The sequence below is a fragment of the Chiloscyllium plagiosum genome, unplaced genomic scaffold (assembly GCF_037043375.1).
Source record: "Chiloscyllium plagiosum isolate Xiang-an unplaced genomic scaffold, Cpla_swu_hap1 HiC_scaffold_1, whole genome shotgun sequence".
Classification (NCBI taxonomy): Eukaryota; Metazoa; Chordata; class Chondrichthyes; order Orectolobiformes; family Hemiscylliidae; genus Chiloscyllium; species Chiloscyllium plagiosum.
In genome coordinates this window covers 169164163-169182889 of record NW_028270139.1, presented here as the reverse complement: position 1 = coordinate 169182889, position 18727 = coordinate 169164163, and the positions used below count along the sequence as shown (strand labels likewise).

General features: G+C 45.9%; 1 protein-coding gene across 1 annotated transcript in view; it reads right to left on the bottom strand.

Moving 5' to 3' along the window:
* The window catches only part of LOC148152293 (disintegrin and metalloproteinase domain-containing protein 12-like), a 236154-nt gene that overhangs the window by 191795 nt on the left and 25632 nt on the right, over positions 1-18727 (bottom strand). The window contains exons 4-6 of the mRNA XM_087985877.1: positions 17942-18020; positions 17244-17320; positions 9178-9352 (exon numbers count right to left, since the gene is read on the bottom strand). Coding sequence (XP_087842003.1) covers positions 9178-9352; positions 17244-17320; positions 17942-18020 — 331 coding nt within the window. The remainder of the gene's footprint in view (positions 1-9177; positions 9353-17243; positions 17321-17941; positions 18021-18727) is intronic.

Here is an 18727-nt window from a genome sequence, read left to right as displayed (position 1 = left end):
GCTCACCTACCTCTAAATCCAATACCTGGCTGGGTTCATTCCCCAGTATCAAATCGAATGTGGCCTCGCCTCTTGTTGGCCTGTCTACATACTGTGTCAGGAAATCCTCCTGCACACATTGGACAAAAACTGACCCATCTAAAGTACTTGAACTATTGTATTTCCAGTCAATATTTGGAACTAAATGAGTTGTAAAAAGCTTTTATGACTTTTGTTGTTTCTGCTTGTTTCTCAGCAAGGATTTTCTGTTCAAACTCTTGGAACTCTCATTGTAACAGCATTGTAGGTGTCCCCACACCTAAACAATTGCAATAATTCAAGAAGGAGACCCCCCAGCACCTTCTCCAGGGCAATTAATGATGGCCAATAAACGTTGGTCCAACTAATGACACCCAATGCATGGAAGAGAGGGTGTACTGTGAATCCCAGAGTGGTGAGAACAACATTGGACAGTAGCATGAACATTCAACAAAGAATGAACAAAAAAAAAGCCTTATTTTCTTCACAATGAATAAAATGATTGATCACCCTGTAACCATCAACTGTGAACTTATCAATATATTTAGCTCTCTAATGAAGCTAGTCTCCATAATAATGATGTTATATACAAATAAAATGAAATATTTACAAATGAATTGTAAATTATAATTGGGAAGAATACCCTTGTCTTTCTCAGTGTTCTCAAGTTTAAAGTCAATGACAATTGGGCAACAAAGTTGTGGCCAAAATGCTCAGGTTCCTTTATAAGTCACATGGTGCATTGTAAATGGACAACTGTTTCATCAAATTCCCCCGTCACTAAATCAAAAGATTACACATGTTCTTTGCCAGCACTTAAAATTGTAATTATAATCACGTGGGAAATGGGAAAAAAGAGAAAGTAGCAGAGACACACACTCTGGGAATGGCACACTAATGATATCAAGTCACCACATGTCTGCTTGATCAGCTGCAAAGGATCACATCATATCTGAAGAGAACAGAAGATCTCCCCAGAATAGACAAACCAGGGCAGGACTTACACAGTTAATAGGAAGGCCCTGAGGGGTGTTGTCAAACAGAGAGACCTTAGGTTACAGGTACATAGTTCCTTGAAAGTGGTGGTTGAAACACTTGTCTTCATTCGTCACAGCACTGAGTATAAGAGTTGAGGCATTATGTTACAGCTGTACAAGACAGTGGAAAACCACATTTGGAGTACTGCGTACCAGAAGGATGTTATTAAACTGGAGTGAGTACAAGAATGGTTTACAAGGATGTTACCGAGACTGGAATATCTACAGTGTGGAAACAGGTCCTTCAGCCCAACAAGTCCACACTGACCCTCCGAAGAGCAACCCACCCAGACCCATTCCCCTACATTTACCCGTGACTAATGCACCTAACCTACACATCGCTGAACACTATGGGCAATTTAGCATGGCCAATTCACCTAACCTGCACACCTTTTGGAGGATTTGAGTTAGAAGGAAAAGCTAGACAGGCTGGGACATTTTTTCACTGGAGCACAGGTGATTGAGCAGTGACCTTATACAATTTATAAAATCATGAGAGGCATAGATAAGGCAAATAGCTAATGTGGGGGAGTTCAAAACTAGAGGCATATTTTTAGGTGAGAGGTGAAGGGTTTAAAAGGGACCTGAGGGGGAACGTGGTCACACAGTGGATGGTGCTGTATGTATGGAATGGGCTGCCAGAAGAAGTAGTAGCGATGGGTACAATTACAACATTTAAAAGACATTTGGACAGGCACATGGATAGGAAAGGTTTAGATGGATATGGGCTCTGGCAAACGGGACCAGGTCAGTTGGCATGGATGAGTTAGGCTGAATGGTCTGTTTCTGTGCTGTATGAATCTATGACTCCATAACTCTAATACAGGGCCATATTCAAACCAATAAATCATACCGATTATGTGCATGCTTGTGGGATCTTCCTGGAAGCAAATTAGCAGCACGTTTCCAATGAGAAAGATTAACAGTTGTGCAGTGTACTTTTACTACTTAAGTCATTGGGAAATTCCTGCCATTTCATCAGTTTACAGTACTCAACATCCTATGAACAGGAGGATGGACATAACATGGGATCCATGTTACTGGTATAATCACAGAACCATGTCTGCTTTACATACAAGTGAGAAAGCCATAAAAGATACAGAGAGAAATATATCTGTGTGGGTTTCCTCCAGGTGCTCCAGTTTCTTCCCACAGACCAAAGATGTGCAGATCAGGTGAATTGGACATGGTACATTGCCCGCATTAGTCAGAGGGAAAATGGGTCTGGGTGGATTACTCTTCAGAGGGTCGGTGTGGACTAGTTGGGCCGAATGGCCTGTTTCCACACTGTAGGGAATCTAATCTAATATCTTCAATTTCTCCGACTAGTGACAGCTCACCTATTGCTTAATAGAGTTGTCATGCTAACGGTGGTTAATCAGTACAAATATCAGTCAACCAGGACAGTGTTTTGGGTAGTGCTGACTTGTGTCAATAAAATGAGCACATCAGAAATGTTACACCCACGGTGCAGGGATCTCAGGACCTCCAACCAGACAAATCAGAGAAAATCAAAAAGATAGCATTAATCTTGTCAATGCAAGTAGAAGAAATACAAAGGAGAGTTATAAAAATGAAGTAAGAAAAGAAATTGCAGTTTATTAAAATCAGAATTTCCACAATTGTATGGGGAAACTGAATGTAGTCAGGAGAAATGTGGCTGTTGTTTTCTTTCATTCACTCCTGGGAATGTGGGTGTGGCCAGCTATTATTCCTGATGAAGGGCTCTTGCCTGAAACATTGATTCTCCTGCTCCTCAGATGCTGGGTGACCTGCTGTGCTTTTCCAGCACCACTTTCTCGACTCTGGCTGCTATTATTGTCCATCCCTAGTTGTTGTTGAGAAGGTGATGATGAGCTTGGTGCTCTCAAACTGCTGTGGCTTACTTGTTGGAACACCCATGATTTTGACCCAGCAGAAGTGAAGAAACAGTGATATATTTCCACTCTATATGGTGAATGACTTCATACAATCATAAAATCCCTTCAGTGCGGAAGCAAGCCATTCAGCCCATCTAGTCACACTGACCCTCCAAACAGCATCCCACCTGGACTTACCCCTAACTCTATCCCCATAACCGTATATTTACTATGACTAATCCACCTACCCTGCACACTATGGGTAATTTAGCATGGCCAATCCACCCAACCTGCATTGAGCACCCAGACAACACAGGGAGAATGTGTACAAACTCCAAACAGACAGTCACGTGGGCTGGAATCGAACTCGTGTTCCTGACACTGTGAGGCAACAGTGCTAATCACTGAGCCATCATGCCACACCTCTCTGACTTGGAAGGGAACTTGCAGGACATGGCATTTCCATATATCTACTGCCCTTGTCCTTCTAGTCTGGAAATGGCCATCGATTTAGAAGGTGCAGTCTAAGGTACATTGGTGTATTGCTGTAGTGTATCTTGTAGTTGGCACACATTGTCACAACTGAGCATCAGTGGTGAAGAAATTGAATGCATGTGGATGTGGTGCCATTCAGCAGGCTGGTTTCTCTTGGATGGTGTTGAGCTGCTTACGTGTCATTACAGCTGCAACCATCACACTCCTGACTCACAACTCACAGATTGTGGACTGGCTTTAGGAAGTCAGAAGTTGAGTTACTGCAAGAATCCTTGTCTCTGAACTGCTCTTGTAGCCACAGTATTTCTGGAGAAGAATTACTGGACTTGAAATATTAACTTACGTTTTGCTCCACTAATGCTGCCAGGGCTGCTGAAATACTTTTTGTTGCGTGTATTTATAGGTGGCTAGTCCAGGTCCAGTCAGTGTCTAGTCAATGGTAATTCCCAAGATGTTGATAGAGAGGGTTCCAGTGAAAGTGATACTATTAAGTAGTGAGTTATGTTGAGAGTTTCCCTTCTTAAGTGCAACTAGGGATGGAGAATAAATGCTGGCCCAGTCAGTGATACTCATCCCCATAAATTAATAAAAGAAAGGGCAGACACACTTCTCCTCATTACACACAGCTTCCTCATACAATTGCCTCATGTTGGAGATGGTTACTGCCTGGCACTTGTATGATGCAAATGTTACTTGCCGCTTTTCAGCTGAAGCTTAGATACTGTCCAGGTCTTGCTCCATTTGGGAATGGACTGCTTCAGTACCTGAGGAGTCACGAATGGCGCTGAACATGGTGTAATCATGAATATCCCTACTTCGGATGGTCATTGACGAAGCATCTGAAAGCTGGTTAGCCCTAGGACACTACCCTGAGGAACTCCTGCAGGGATGTCCCTGACTGAGATGATTGACTATAACCATTTTCCTATGTGCCAGGTATGACTCCAAACAGCAGAGAGTTTCCTCCCATAGTTCCCATTGATTATAGTTATGCTCAGGCTCCTTGATTCCTTGGAAACCATTCACAGTAATAGTCTCAAAGAAAAAGAGAAAACAGTGAACATGCTGAATGTTTAGTAGACAGCAAAGAAGGTTATTTCAAAGTACTACAGGACCTTTATCAGATGGGCAAATGGCCCAAAGAGTGGCAGATGGACTTTAATTTAGATAAATGTGAGGTGCTGCATTTTGGGAGGGCAAATCAGGGCAGTTCCAACCGGAACTCTATCAACAAACACATTGACTTGGATCCCATTTACCACCCCCTGAGAAAAAGAACAGGAAATGATATCACCACAGGAAATGATGTCATCACAGGAAATGACATCACTGCCCCCAAGGAAACCTAAACACACAAATAGAAAGCAGGCCATGCCACCAGTGCTTCACCCAGAGGTTCACTGATAATGTTATCTAGTATTGTGACGAAATGTCTGAAAGTGAACCTTCCAGCGAGCAAACCTACATCTAGAACCTCAACCTGAGCTAAAAATCTTCTCAAAACTCACTAATACTGCATTAAATTTTGTTCTTCCTGTTATAGGGATGATGCTGTGAAACATGAAAGGATTTGCAAGGATGTTGCCAGGGAAGGAGGGTTTGAGCTACAGAGAGAGGCTGAATAGGCTGGGGTTATTTTCCCTGGAGTGTCAGAGGCTGAGGGGTGACCTTATAGAGGTTTACAAAATCATGAGGGACATGGACAGGCTAAATAGGCAAGGTCTTTTCCCCAGGGTAGTGGAGTCCAAAACTAGAAGGCATAGGTTTAGGGTGACAGGGGAAAGAAGGGACCTAAGGGGCGACCTATTCATGCAGAGGGTGGTGTGTGCATGGAATGAGCTGCCAGTGTAAATGGTGGAGGCTGGTCCAATTACAACATTTAAAGGCATATGGATGGATATGTGAGTAAGAGGTGTCTGGTGGGATATGACGAAACCCTGGCAAATGGGACTAGATTAGTTTAGGATATCTGTTCGGCATAAACAAGTTGGAACGAAGGATCTGTTTCTCCATGACTCTCTGACTACTTCACGCCAGTATTAACAGGAAAGGAACAGTTCAGCACACCAGACATCCCAAGGAAGAGGGACTCACTAAATTAACAGAAGCACTAAACAGAAATGAAGGAAATAATGTCACTAAAGAATGATAAACGCTCAGGAAATGAGGGCTTTCAAGGCAGATTTTTACAGGATGCAGGTCTGGATGCTGCGAACACCTTAACCCTGTTCACTACAGAAGAATCTAGATGCTTCATAGATGATCCACAAAATGTTCACATGTAGGTATAGAACATAGAACATAGAACATAGAACAGTACAGCATAGAACAGGCCCTTCAGCCCACGATGTTGTGCCGACCACTGATCCTCATGTATGCATCCTCAAATTTCATATGCATGTCCAATAGTCTCTTAAATGTCCCCAATGACCTTGCTTCCACAACTGCTGTTGGCAATGCATTCCATGCTCTCACAACTCTCTGTGTAAAGAACCCGCCTCTGACATCCCCTCTATACTTTCCTCCAAACAGCTTAAAACTATGACCCCTCGTGTTAGTCATTTCTGCCCTGGAAAATAGACTCCGGCTATTGACTCTATCTATGCCTCTCATTATCTTGTATACTTCAACTAGATCCCCTCACCTCCTCCTCTTCTCCAATGAAAAAGTTCCGAGCTCAGTCAACCTCTCTTCGTAAGATAAGCCCTCCAGTCCAGGCAGCATCCTGGTAAACCTCCTCTGAACCCTCTCCAAAGCATCCACATCTTTCCTATAATAGAGCGACCAGAACTGGACACAGTATTCCAAGTGCGGTCTAACCGAAGTTTTATAGAGCTGCAACAAGATCTCACAACTCTTAAACTCAATCCCCCTGTTAATGAAAGCCCAAACACCATATGCTTTCTTAACAACCCTGTCCACTTGGGTGGCCATTTTAAGGGAACTACGTACCTGCACACCAAGATCCCTCTGTTCCTCCACACTGCCAAGAATCCTATCCTTAATCCTGTACTCAGCTTTCAAATTCAACCTTCCAAAATGCATCACCTCGCATTTATCCAGGTTGAACTCCATCTGCCACCTCTCAGCCCATCTCTGCATCCTGTCAATGTCCCGCTGCAGCCTACAACAGTCCTCTATACTGTCAATGACACCTCCAACCTTTGTGTCGTCTGCAAACTTGCTGACCCATCCTTCAATCCCCTCATCCAAGTCATTAATAAAAATTAAAAACAGTCGAGGCCCAAGGACAGAGCCCTGTGGAACACCACTCACCACAGACTTCCAGGCAGAATATTTTCCTTCTACTACCACTCGCTGTCTTCTGTTGGCCAGCCAATTCTGTATCCAGACAGCTACGTTCCCCTGTATCCCATTCCTCCTGACTTTCTGAATGAGCCTACCATGGGGAACCTTATCAAATGCCTTGCTGAAGTCCATATACACCAAATCCACAGCTCGACCCTCATCAACTTTTCTAGTCACATCCTCAAAGAATTCGATAAGGTTTGTGAGGCATGACCTGCCCCTCACAAAGCCGTGTTGACGGCATTTAATCAAGCCGTGCTCTTCCAGATGGTCATAAATCCTATCCCTCAGAATCCTTCCTAACACCTTGCAGATGACAGACGTGAGACTTACTGGGCTGTAATTGCCGGGGATTTCCCTATTTCCTTTCTTGAAGAGAGGAATTACATTTGCCTCTCTCCAGTCCTCAGGTACGACTCCAGTGGAGAGCGAGGATGCAAAGATCTTCGCAAGTGGCGAAGCAGTTGCATTTCTTGTTTCCCAAAGCAGCTGAGGACAAATCTGGTCCAGGCCTGGCGACTTGTCAATCTTAATGTTTGACAAAATTTTCAGCACATCACCTTCCTCTATCTCTATCCATTCCAGCATGCACACCTGCTCTTCAAAGGTTTCATTCACTACAAAGTTCGTTTCTTTCGTAAAGACAGAAGCAAAATACTAATTTAGGGCTTCCCCTACCTCCTCAGACTCCACATACAAATTCCCTATGCTACCCCTGATCGGCCCTACTCTTTCTTTGACCATTCTCTTATTCCTCACATAAGTGTAAAATGCCTTTGTGTTCTCCCTAATCTGTTCTGCCAAGCCTTTCTCGAGCCCCCTCCTGGCTCTCCTCAGACCATTTTTGAACTCCTTCCTTGCCTGCCTGTAATCCTCTAGAGCTGAGCTTGACCCTAGCTTTCTCCACCTTATGTAAGTTACCTTTTTCCTTTTGACGAGAAGCTCCACCGCTCTCGTTATCCAAAGTTTCTTTATCTTACCAATTCTTGCCTGTCTCAGAGGGACATATTTATTCATCACTTGCAACAACTGTTCCTTAAACAGTCTCCACATGTCTATAGTGCCTTTACCATGGAACAATTGCTCCCAATCCATGCTTCCTAACTCATGTCGAATCGCATCATAGTTTCCTCTTCCCCAATTAAATATCCTCCCATTTTGCCTAATCCTCTCCTTCTCCATAGCTATGTAGAATGTGAGGCAGTTGTGGTCACGATCACCAAAATGCCCTCCCACCACAAGATCTGATACCTGCCCCAGCTCGTTTCCAAGCACCAAGTCTAGAATGGCCTCTCCCCTCATCGGCCTGTCAATGTACTGAGTTAGGAAGCCCTCCTGTACACACCTTACAAAACCAGATCCTTCCAAACCATCTGCTCGAAGGAGGTTCCAATCAATATTGGGAAAGTTAAAGTCACCCATTACAACAACCCTACTACGTCCACACTTTTCCAAAATCTGCCGACCCATGCTTTCTTCCATCACCCTGCTGCTATTGGGGGGCCTGTAGTAAACCCCTAACGAGGTGACTGCTCCCTTGCTGTTCCTAATTTCCACCCATACTGACTCAGTCAGATCTTCCTCGACAATGGAAGCTTCTGTAGCTGTGATACCCTCTCTGATTAGTAGTGCTATACCCCCTCCTCTTATTCCCCCCTCCCTATTCTTATTAAATGCTCTAAACCCTGGAACATCCAGCAACCATTCCTGCCCCTGAGAAACCCATGTCTCTGTTATGGCCACAACATCATAGCAGCAGATACTGATCCATGCTCTAAGTTCATCACTTTTATTCTTGATACTCCTTGCGTTAAAGCAAACACACTTTGCTTTAGGCATGCTGGCCTTTATTATGAGGGGAGAGGGGTTTAAAAACATGAAATTTATTACAAATTTGTCGGCTTTGTCAAACACATACATGCAGTACTGCATACAATTCTGGTGTCCTCAATTGCAGGTTGACCAGGGGATAATCACAAGGTTAACTGCTGGACTGAAGGTATGCAGCTTTAGTTCCTCACTAATGTTTAAGATGAAGCCAGGTGATCCTACTGCAATATATATGACTCCAGGTCAATTGAGGGGACAGATCCAGGAAGGATATCTTTTCTCATGTGGAATTGTAAACTGGAGTGGGGATGTGATGACACTAAGTACTGGATAATTTCAGAGTTAAGAATGAGAGTCCAGAGTTATAGAAGAGAATGTTTCGAGAGCTAGAAAATCAGCTTCACACACACTGGGAGGTGCAGGATTCACTTCCAAAGTTAGTGACTGAAGAAAGGCTCTTCCAGTTTAGGTTGGAGAGGAAAATCAATAAAGAAGGTTAGGATAGGTAAATGTGATTCGGAGGTTTTGTTTGAGTGTAGGTTAAATCCTGCCATGGGCTGACTGGCCTGTTTGTATACTACAATCAGTTATCATTTTTAGTCACTTTGCTACTATGCTCTACTACTCACCCTCTGTGAGTACTGAAGGTGATCATTCAGGGTAAACTCAAGAGGGATGTTTTTGACTCCACATCTGCTTGGTACTGATGTGAGATCTTCAGGTCTGTACAACAAGTGTCGGTCAAGTTTATCCCCTTCAAGGCGTTCAATTACATAAGTTCGATGATTGAAAGCAATCAGAGCACTGGATGAGAGACAGAGAGAGAGAAAACATATTTATCCCAGTGAAGAATCACCAACTGTTGAGTACATCATGTCTAGCTGAGGAATAATTTCCCAACAAAGTAGCCCAGCAAATGACACTCTGCATGCTGTTAATGTCATCTCATTATGCTGACATTATGGCTAACCAGTGTGCTGTTGTGTAAACATGTTCCAGGACAGATGTGAATTTACAGCAACACGGATTCATCCCACTCAGCCTGCTTCATGGCTGACCATCCACATCCCCACAGTATCCCCTTGCTCTTTTATGCCTTGGTAATCAGAAATCTATCAATTCTTATTTTAAACAAACTTAATGACTGAGTTTTCACAGCCTCTGGGACAGAGCATTCCAAAAATTCACAACCCTTTGAGTAAAAATATTGGCTCATCTCAGTCCTTTGTAGCATCCCCCATTATTCTGAAATATGTGCTCTCTGGTTCTAGCCTCTCCAGATAGGAAGACATCTTAACTGCATCTTATCTGAATGTCTCTTTTGTGAAGGGACATGGCAGTCATCAAAAAGGCCAGCATTTATTACTCCCTCTTAAGTGTAACTAGTTTATTTTCCTTCCAGACCCTTCAATTCATTTAACTTCTCCAGCTAACATGGTGGATGAGATTTTGGAGAAGATTTGTGGCTCAGGTTGTGGATCAGGTTGTATGTTTGCTCACCGAGCTGGTAGCTTTGTTCTCAGTCGTTTTGTCACCATGCTAGGTAACATCATCATTGAGCCTCCAGTGAGGCACTGGTGCTATATATCTGTCTTGGTTTTTGTGGTGGGCGATATTACACACAGTTCTGTTTCTGAGAGGTTGGTAAATGCGATCTAAGTCGATATGTTTGTTCATGAAGTTCTGGTTTGAATGACAGGCCTCTAGGAATTCCCGCGCATATTTTTGTTTAGCCTGTCCCAGGATGGATGCATTGTCCCAGTTGAACTGGTGTCCCTCATTGTCTGTGTGTAAGGATACCATTGATAGTTGGTCATGTACTTTGGTGACGAGATGGTGCTCATGTATCCTGGTGGCTAGTTTCCTACCTGCTTGTCCAATGTAATGTTTGTTGCAATCCTTGCACGGTATTTTGTATGTGATGTTCGTTCTGCTGGTTGTTGGCATGGGGGTCATTTAAATTCATCAGCAGCACTTTCGGTGTGATGGTAGGTTTGTGGGCTACCATGATGCCTTGGAGTCGGAGTAGTCTGGTTGTCATCTCCGAGATGTGTTCGACTGGGATGATACATCCATCCAGGGATAGGCTAAACAGAGACATGCACAGGAATTCCTAGAGGCCTGGCATTCAAACCGGAAGAGGTAAAAACAATGACTGCAGATGCTGGAAACCAGATTCTGGATTAGTGGTGCTGGAAGAGCACAGCAGTTCAGGCAGCACCCAAGGAGCAGCGAAATCGACGTTTCAGGCAAAACACCCTTCATCAGAAATAAAGGCAGAGAGCCTGAAGCGTGGAGAGATAAGCTAGAGGAGGGTGGGGGTGGGGAGAGAGTAGCATAGAGTACAATGGGTGAGTGGGGGAGGGGATGAAGGTGATAGGTCAGGGAGGAGAGGGTGGAGTGGATAGGTGGAAAAGGAGATAGGCAGGTAGGACAAGTCCGGACAAGTCATGGAGACAATGCTGAGCTGGAAGTTTGGAACTAGGGTGAGGTGGGGGAAGGGGAAATGAGGAAACTGTTGAAGTCCACATTGATGCCCTGGGGTTGAAGTGTTCCGAGGCGGAAGATGAGGCGTTCTTCCTCCAGGCGTCTGGTGGTGAGGGAGCGGCGGTGAAGGAGGCCCAGGACCTCCATGTCCTCGGCAGAGTGGGAGGGGGAGTTGAAATGTGTGGCCACGGGGCGGTGTGGTTGATTGGTGCGGGTGTCCCGGAGATGTTCCCTAAAGCGCTCTGCTAGGAGGCGCCCAGTCTCCCCAATGTTGAGGAGACCGCATCGGGAGCAACGGATACAATAAATTATATTAGTGGATGTGCAGGTAAAACTTTGATGGATGTGGAAGGCTCCTTTAGGGCCTTGGCTAGAGGTGAGGGAGGAGGTGTGGGCGCAGGTTTTACAGTTCCTGCGGTGGCAGGGGAAAGTGCCAGGATAGGAGGGTGGGTTGTAAGGGGGCGTGGACCTGACCAGGTAGTCACGGAGGGAACGGTCTTTGCAGAAGGCGGAAAGGGGTGGGGAGGGAAATATATCCCTGGTGGTGGGGTCCGTTTGGAGGTGGCGGAAATGTCGGCGGATGATTTGGTTTATGCGAAGGTTGGTAGGGTGGAAGGTGAGCACCGGGGGCGTTCTGTCCTTGTTACGGTTGGAGGGGTGGGGTCTGAGGGCGGAGGTGCGGGATGTAGACGAGATGCGTTGGAGGGCATCTGTAACCACGTGGAAAGGGAAATTGCGGTCTCTAAAGAAGGAGGCCATCTGGTGTGTTCTGGGGTGGAACTGGTCCTCCTGGGAGCAGATCCGACGGACGCGGAGGAATTGGGAATATGGGATGGCATTTTTGCAAGAGGTAGGGTGGGAAGAGGTGTAATCCAGGTAGCTGTGGGAGTCGGTGGGTTTGTAAAAAATGTCAGTGTCAAGTCGGTTGTCATTAATGGAGATGGAGAGGTCCAGGAAGGGGAGGGAGGTGTCAGAGATGGTCCAGGTAAATTTAAGGTCAGGGTGGAATGTGTTGGTGAAGTTGATGAATTGCTCAACTTCCTCGAGGGAGCACGAGGTGGCGCCAATGCAGTCATCAATGTAGCGGAGGAAGAGGTGGGGAGTGGTGCCGGTGTAATTACGGAAGATCAACTGCTCTACGTAGCCAACAAAGAGACAGGCATAGCTGGGGCCCATACGTGTGCCCATGGCTACCCCTTTGGTCTGGAGGAAGTGGGAGGATTCAAAGGAGAAATTGTTAAGGGTGAGGACCAGTTCGGCCAAACGAATGAGACTGTTGGTGGAAGGGTACTGTTGGGGACGTCTGGAGAGGAAAAAACGGAGGACTTGGAGGCCCTGGTCATGGTGGATGGAGGTGTAGAGGGATTGGATATCCATGGTGAAGATGAGGCGTTGGGGGCCGGGGAAACGGACGTCTTGGAGGAGGTGGAGGGCGTGGGTAGTGTCTCGAACGTATGTGGGGAGTTCCTGGACTAGGGGGGATAGGACAGTGTCGAGATAGGTAGAGATGAGTTCAGTGGGGCAGGAGCATGCTGAGACAATGCGTCGGCCAGGGTGGTCAGGCTTGTGGATCTTGGGAAGGAGGGAGAACCGGGCAGTGTGGGGTTCCCGGACTATGAGGTTGGAAGCTGTGGATGGGAGATCACCTGAGGTGATGAGGTTCTGTATGGTCTGGGAAATGATGGTTTGCTGATGGGGGGTGGGGTCATGGTCGAGGGGGCAGTAGGAAGAGGTGTCCTCGAGTTGGCGTTTGGCTTCAGCGGTATGGAGGTCAGTGTGCCAGACTACCACTGCGCCCCCTTTATCCGCTGGCTTGATGGTGAGGTTGGGATTGGAGCAGAGGGATTGGAGGGCTGCGCGTTGTGAGGGTGAGAGGTTGGAGTCGGCGAGGGAGGTAGACAGGTTGAGGCAATTAATGTCCCGGCGGCAGTTGGATATGAAGAGGTCGAGGGCAGGTAATAGGCCAGTGTGGGGTGTCCAGGTGGATGCAGTGTGTTGGAGGTGGGCAAAGGGGTCCTTGGAAGGTGAGCGGGAGTCCTGATTGTGAAAGTAAGCTCAGAGGCGGAGGCGACGGAAGAATTGTTCGACGTCACGGCGTGTATTAAATTCATTGATGTGTGGACGGAGGGGGATGAAGGTGAGTCCTTTGCTGAGGACTGATCGTTCATCCTTAGTGAGGGGAAGGTCTGGAGGAATGGTGAAAACTCGGCAGGGCTGGGAGCTCGGATCTGGTGTGGGTGTAGAGCTGGGAGTGGGGGCGGAACCTGTAACTGGAGTGGGTGTGATGCTGGGGGGACTGGGGGTGGAGTCATGAGCAGGGGTCGTGTTCCCCTCGAGGTTCTGGGGGGTGGAGATAGTGACAGTGGGATCTATGGGAGGCATGTCAGCAGAATGCAGGTGAGTGCTGCTGGTGGGGGTGGAAGTGGTGGTGACAACGGCAGTAGGGGTGGCAGAGGTCCCTGAGCATGTGGCATCAGCGATGATGTGAGGGGCGGAAGTGATGTCACGTGTAATGCATGAGGAATTGTGAGGGAAGGAAGTGGTTGTGGGAGTGGCCATGATGGGGGCGGAAGTGACATCATCAATCAGCATGGGGGTGGCAGCTGCATCCGCCGACATTTCCGCCACCTCCAAACAGACCCCACCACCAGGGATATATTTCCCTCCCCACCCCTTTCCGCCTTCCGCAAAGACCGTTCCCTCCGTGACTACCTGGTCAGGTCCATGCCCCCCTACAACCCACCCTCCCAGCCTGGCACTTTCCCCTGCCACCGCAGGAACTGTAAAACCTGCGCCCACACCTCCTCCCTCACCTCTATCCAAGGCTCTAAAGGAGCCTTCCACATCCATCAAAGTTTTACTTGCACATCCACTAATATCATTTATTGTATCCGTTGCTCCCGATGCAGTCTCCTCAACATTGGGGAGACTGGGCGCCTCCTAGCAGAGCGCTTTAGGGAACATCTCCGGGACACCCGCACCAATCAACCACACCGCCTGAAGAAGGGCTTATGCCCGAAACGTCGATTCTCCTGTTCCCTGGATGCTGCCTGACCTGTTGCGCTGTTCCAGCAACACATTTTCAGCACATCGATTTAGATCCCATTTACCAATGTCTCAGAAACAGAACCGGAAATGATATCTGTTGGAGAAGGAAAAACCATTTTGCTGCAGACCACTTGCTTACAGACACTATGGTTGTCTTTAGCCAAAGAAAGCCTTCCCATAATGCCACTGCTACCTCAACGTGGCCACACTCAGGAACAGAAGTAAAGGAGCCATTACCTAAGCCCTCGCTGAATGAAGGAACATATTATCTAGATAGCCTGCTAATGAGTTTCACTGTCGCACAATGACGTCGCAGCTCCTGAAGTCCTGAGGGCACTCCCTGTCTCCCCAGGAACCCAGTGACCACAATGCCCACGCAGACTAAATGGCACTAGGACACTTGAGATGAATTGTCACTGCTCTGTAAAACTATTGCAGCCAGGATGCTGAATATCACCACCCATTTCTGTAGATTAACTAGATTGACCGGTACTGCCGGACTAGCAGTATTGTTCCTATCAACTGTGATTGAAACTGTATTGTCTTGTAATTAACATCGATCTCTTATAACTCTATAAGAACTGGAGCTCAGGGAAGTGGGCTGAGATTCATCTGTACAGATTGCCCATTCTGCACACAAGCGGTCAATTCCTCTTCCCATGATATTGTGAAATAAACCAGTATGTGTCAATTTCACAAGATCCGCGTATAGGCTTTATTTCTAATTGGACAATTCTCCGACATAACAAACCAAGACAGATAAATAGCAAGCGGGACAGAACACCAACTCTTCACCGGATGTTACCTAGCATGGTGACGAAATGTCTGAGAACAAATCTACTGGCTCAGCGAGCTAATTTACAACCTAACATGGTGGAATTTAAACTCATCCCTCTAGATAATTCATCTTGGTGTAATGATTACTAAATCCACAATATAATCACTATGCTCCCCTACTATGCACTCCAGCATAGCTCACCCCGACCTTCTCAAGGGTAACAAGAGGCGGGCAATAAATGCTGGTCCAGTCAGCGATGCTGCTGTCCGATGAGTGTTACTCAATGAATAACCTTAACCAAGTCAACAAACAGGATTCATAATCAGCTCCAACAAGAGATAAACTAACCATCACCTCTTGACACTCAATGGTGTTACCATCACTGAATCCCCAACTATCAACACCCTGGGGTTACCACTGTCCAGCAACTCAACTGGACTTGTCATTTAAATACAGTGGCTGCAAGAGCAGGTTACAGGCTAGGAATATTGTGGCAAGTAACTCACTTCCTGTCTCCCATCACCATCTACAAGGCACAAGTCAGGAATTCGATGGAATACTGCCCACATGCCTGGATGGGTGCAGCTCCAAAAACACTCAAGAAGATTGACATCAGCCAGAACAAAGCAGCCTCTAGATTGGTACCACATTCACTAACATCCATCCCCTCCACCACCGACACTCAGTCACGGCAATATGTTCAATCTATCAGATGCACTTTCAAAAGCTTTCAAACCCACAACCTCAACCATCTAGAAAGACAAGAGCAGCAGATACATGGGAACATTACCAGCTGCAAACTCCCCTCTAAGCCACTCAGCATTCTCTCACAACCATCTGGGATAGAGCAGTGGAAATCAAGCTCCACTACACGCTCTCTAACAGTGGTGTAAATTTGATCCTGATGAAGGGCTTATGCCTGAAACGTCGATTCTCCTGTTCCTTGGATGCTGCCTGACCTGCTGTGCTTTACCAGCAACACATTTTCAGCTCTGATCTCCAGCATCTGCAGACCTCACTTTCTCCTGTAAATTTGATCACACCACTGAACAGGACAATTTACCTAACTGGCTAATTCAGGTTAAAAGGATATGCACAGTAGTTATGCATTAACAAGAGATTAACTATTTATTATGATGAAATGTTTTATTCAATGACAAAAAGGCATTAAATTATTAACTCATTACTCCATAACTTAAACTCTACCCCTTTTTATAATTCCCATATATTTACAACCAGACACACAAACATTGAAGACAAGACACAGACATGATTTCAGAAAAGGACAATTCTGCCATCTGGCTCGATCATAGATGTCACTGAGTCACTCTCTTTCAGTTTTTTAAAAATTTCTTTAGATTCTTTGATGGGCACATGAGGTCGTGGGTACAGGTCATTCTGCTATAGTGCGTGTTTCATGAACGCAAATCCACAGTAACATGATTGACGAACTGGGGACACTGTTTCTAAAGTGAAAATGTTTAAATCGTGCGTTGGTTCTAACACGATTACATCGCCAACACTTCAAGCGTGATTTCTAAAGCTCGATTTTTCTATAATGCGGGGTTGCACGAGGGCACAACCATCGCGTTATAGAAGAACTACCTGTACACAGACTCTGTGTTTCGAAGATTCACCTTTTCACTGAAGATGGTTCTTCCTGTCTGACTTTCGACAGTGGAACTTGCAGAGAGTAGTTTACAGGGAAATGGACAGTGAGAACAGATACCAGCAGATTTCTTTCCTTACTTCTCCATACAGGAGATGGAGAGAGAAATTGAGGTGCTTTCTCTTCACAGGCTGGAGGTTTCTCCTTCAGTTGTTCACATATAGGGCTCCAGTCACTTTCCCAGGAATCAGTCGAGTTGTTATTACTATGCTGAGCCCTTCTGAGCCCACAACAACTGATAAGATAAAAAAAACAATCAAAAGACTATCTCGAGGCAAAGCTGCCCTGAACAAACAGGCACATAGCCAATGTGTCTGGTCTCCTCCCTCACTGTCTGAATGAAACAACATTATAGATACAACACATAATGAGCTCAAGTGACCCATTTTTAAAACAGAAACACCTTCTTCCTCAGTTTCAAACTGTAGATTTTTCCATTTTTTTAAACGCACAATCCAAAACAAGAAGTGGTGTCTCCAGTTGTGACTTGGAACAATCCTGACTTTCATTGTCTCTAATTCAAAATCCCTGAACACGCTCTCTAACAGCATTGTGGACTGAAGTTAGCTCACCACCACCTTCTTAAGAGCAACTGGGGACAATAAATATTGCTCCAGCCAGAGACTCTTACCTCCCATGCACAATTTTAAAAAAAAAATCCAAGTTCCATTAAAATGAAAAACAACCTGATAACTATTAACTTCTTTTTGTACCTGAGTCCTGAGCAGATGCTGGCAGAGACCTGCGATCCAGGGAATCCTCTGACAGAACCTTCATAGTAACAGTGATGCTGCAAGAAGATGTTCAAGCATCAGCAGAAAACCTCATGATACACATCTGAAGCAAGCTCATTGTCAGGAATTCTTCCATATAATCATCAGAATTATACGCAGGGAGTAAAAGACAACAACAGAGGCTGAGAGAGAGAGAGGAATGTGGAGTGAAGATTCACTGGCACTGGGTGCAGAATCCCACAAAAAGTAGGAACATGAAGTGGGGCGTCCTACAAGCTTTTGTATCTGGTTTCAACAAGTCACTGTTATTAACCACACAGCTGCTAGGAAAGCAATCCAAGTATGTAAGTGTGTCAATTGCATAAAGGTAGGTGGCATTAATTGCAAGCAAAGCAGATTAATGTGTAAAATTACAAAACAAAACTTAATAAGCAGGCAAAATTGGAGTTCCAGTGATGGAAATAGCCAGCCATCACACAGTGCCTCCAATATTATCAGAGGAATAGACAGTGGGAGTGGCCTGTCAGCCTTGGAGCTCCAAAGACCCCCTCCCCCCCCCCCCCCCCCCACAGTGGAAGCTGGCAAGAATACAACAGAGAAAGCAAAGCAGATCCACATAAAACACATACAAAAATCAACGGGCTTTAATCTAGTCTCAGTTTGAAGAGACTGCTCACCTGTTCAGTGTCCCTCTCTGTCACTAGAGTCCCATTGGCATCATAGTGTGTTACCTGAAACCCTCTGGGCAAGAGGAATCTGTGGAAACAAGAAAAAAGGTTCAAGTTTCAAGATAGGGATCAGGGAGGAAGGAGTGGGAGAAGGGAAGACAGGAGGTGGGGGGAGGGGGGGGGAGGAAGAGTCCGAGAAAACATCCCTAGTTTAGGTCAGGTATTGTCTGAGGTGGGTGGGTGGCTGTCTGATATCAAGGGGTGTCTGAGGATGAAGTGGGACTTTGTCTAATAGAAGCGCTATTTTGAGAGGGGGAGGTGCACAGTGACAAGCCAGAGTCAGGGATTAGAGGTTTTGAAAGGATCTACCGGGAAGGGAGGGTGAGAGAGAGTGAAGCTCTGGTTCTTGAGTGAGGGGAACAGGGAATTTGTAACACTAACAGCTGAAGGACTGAAGGAGGGAGCATGGAGGAGCTAGTGAGTGGGTGAGTGAGGAATTTACAGAGGGACTAACAGTAGTAGATTCGCCAACTTTAAGGGCATTTAAATGGTCATAGGATAAACCTATGGATGAAAATGGAATAGTGTAGGATATGGGCTTCAGATTGGTTCCATAGGTCGGCGCAACATCAAGGGCTGAAGGGCCTGTACTGTGCTGTAATGTTCTATGACTACTGAGCATGTCTACTGGGGGAGGAGAGTTGAGTGAATAGGAGAGGAGAAGCACAGATTGTCTGAGAGTAGAGCTGGGATTCAAGGAAGGACACCACACAACATCGATAGGGTGGTTGGTGC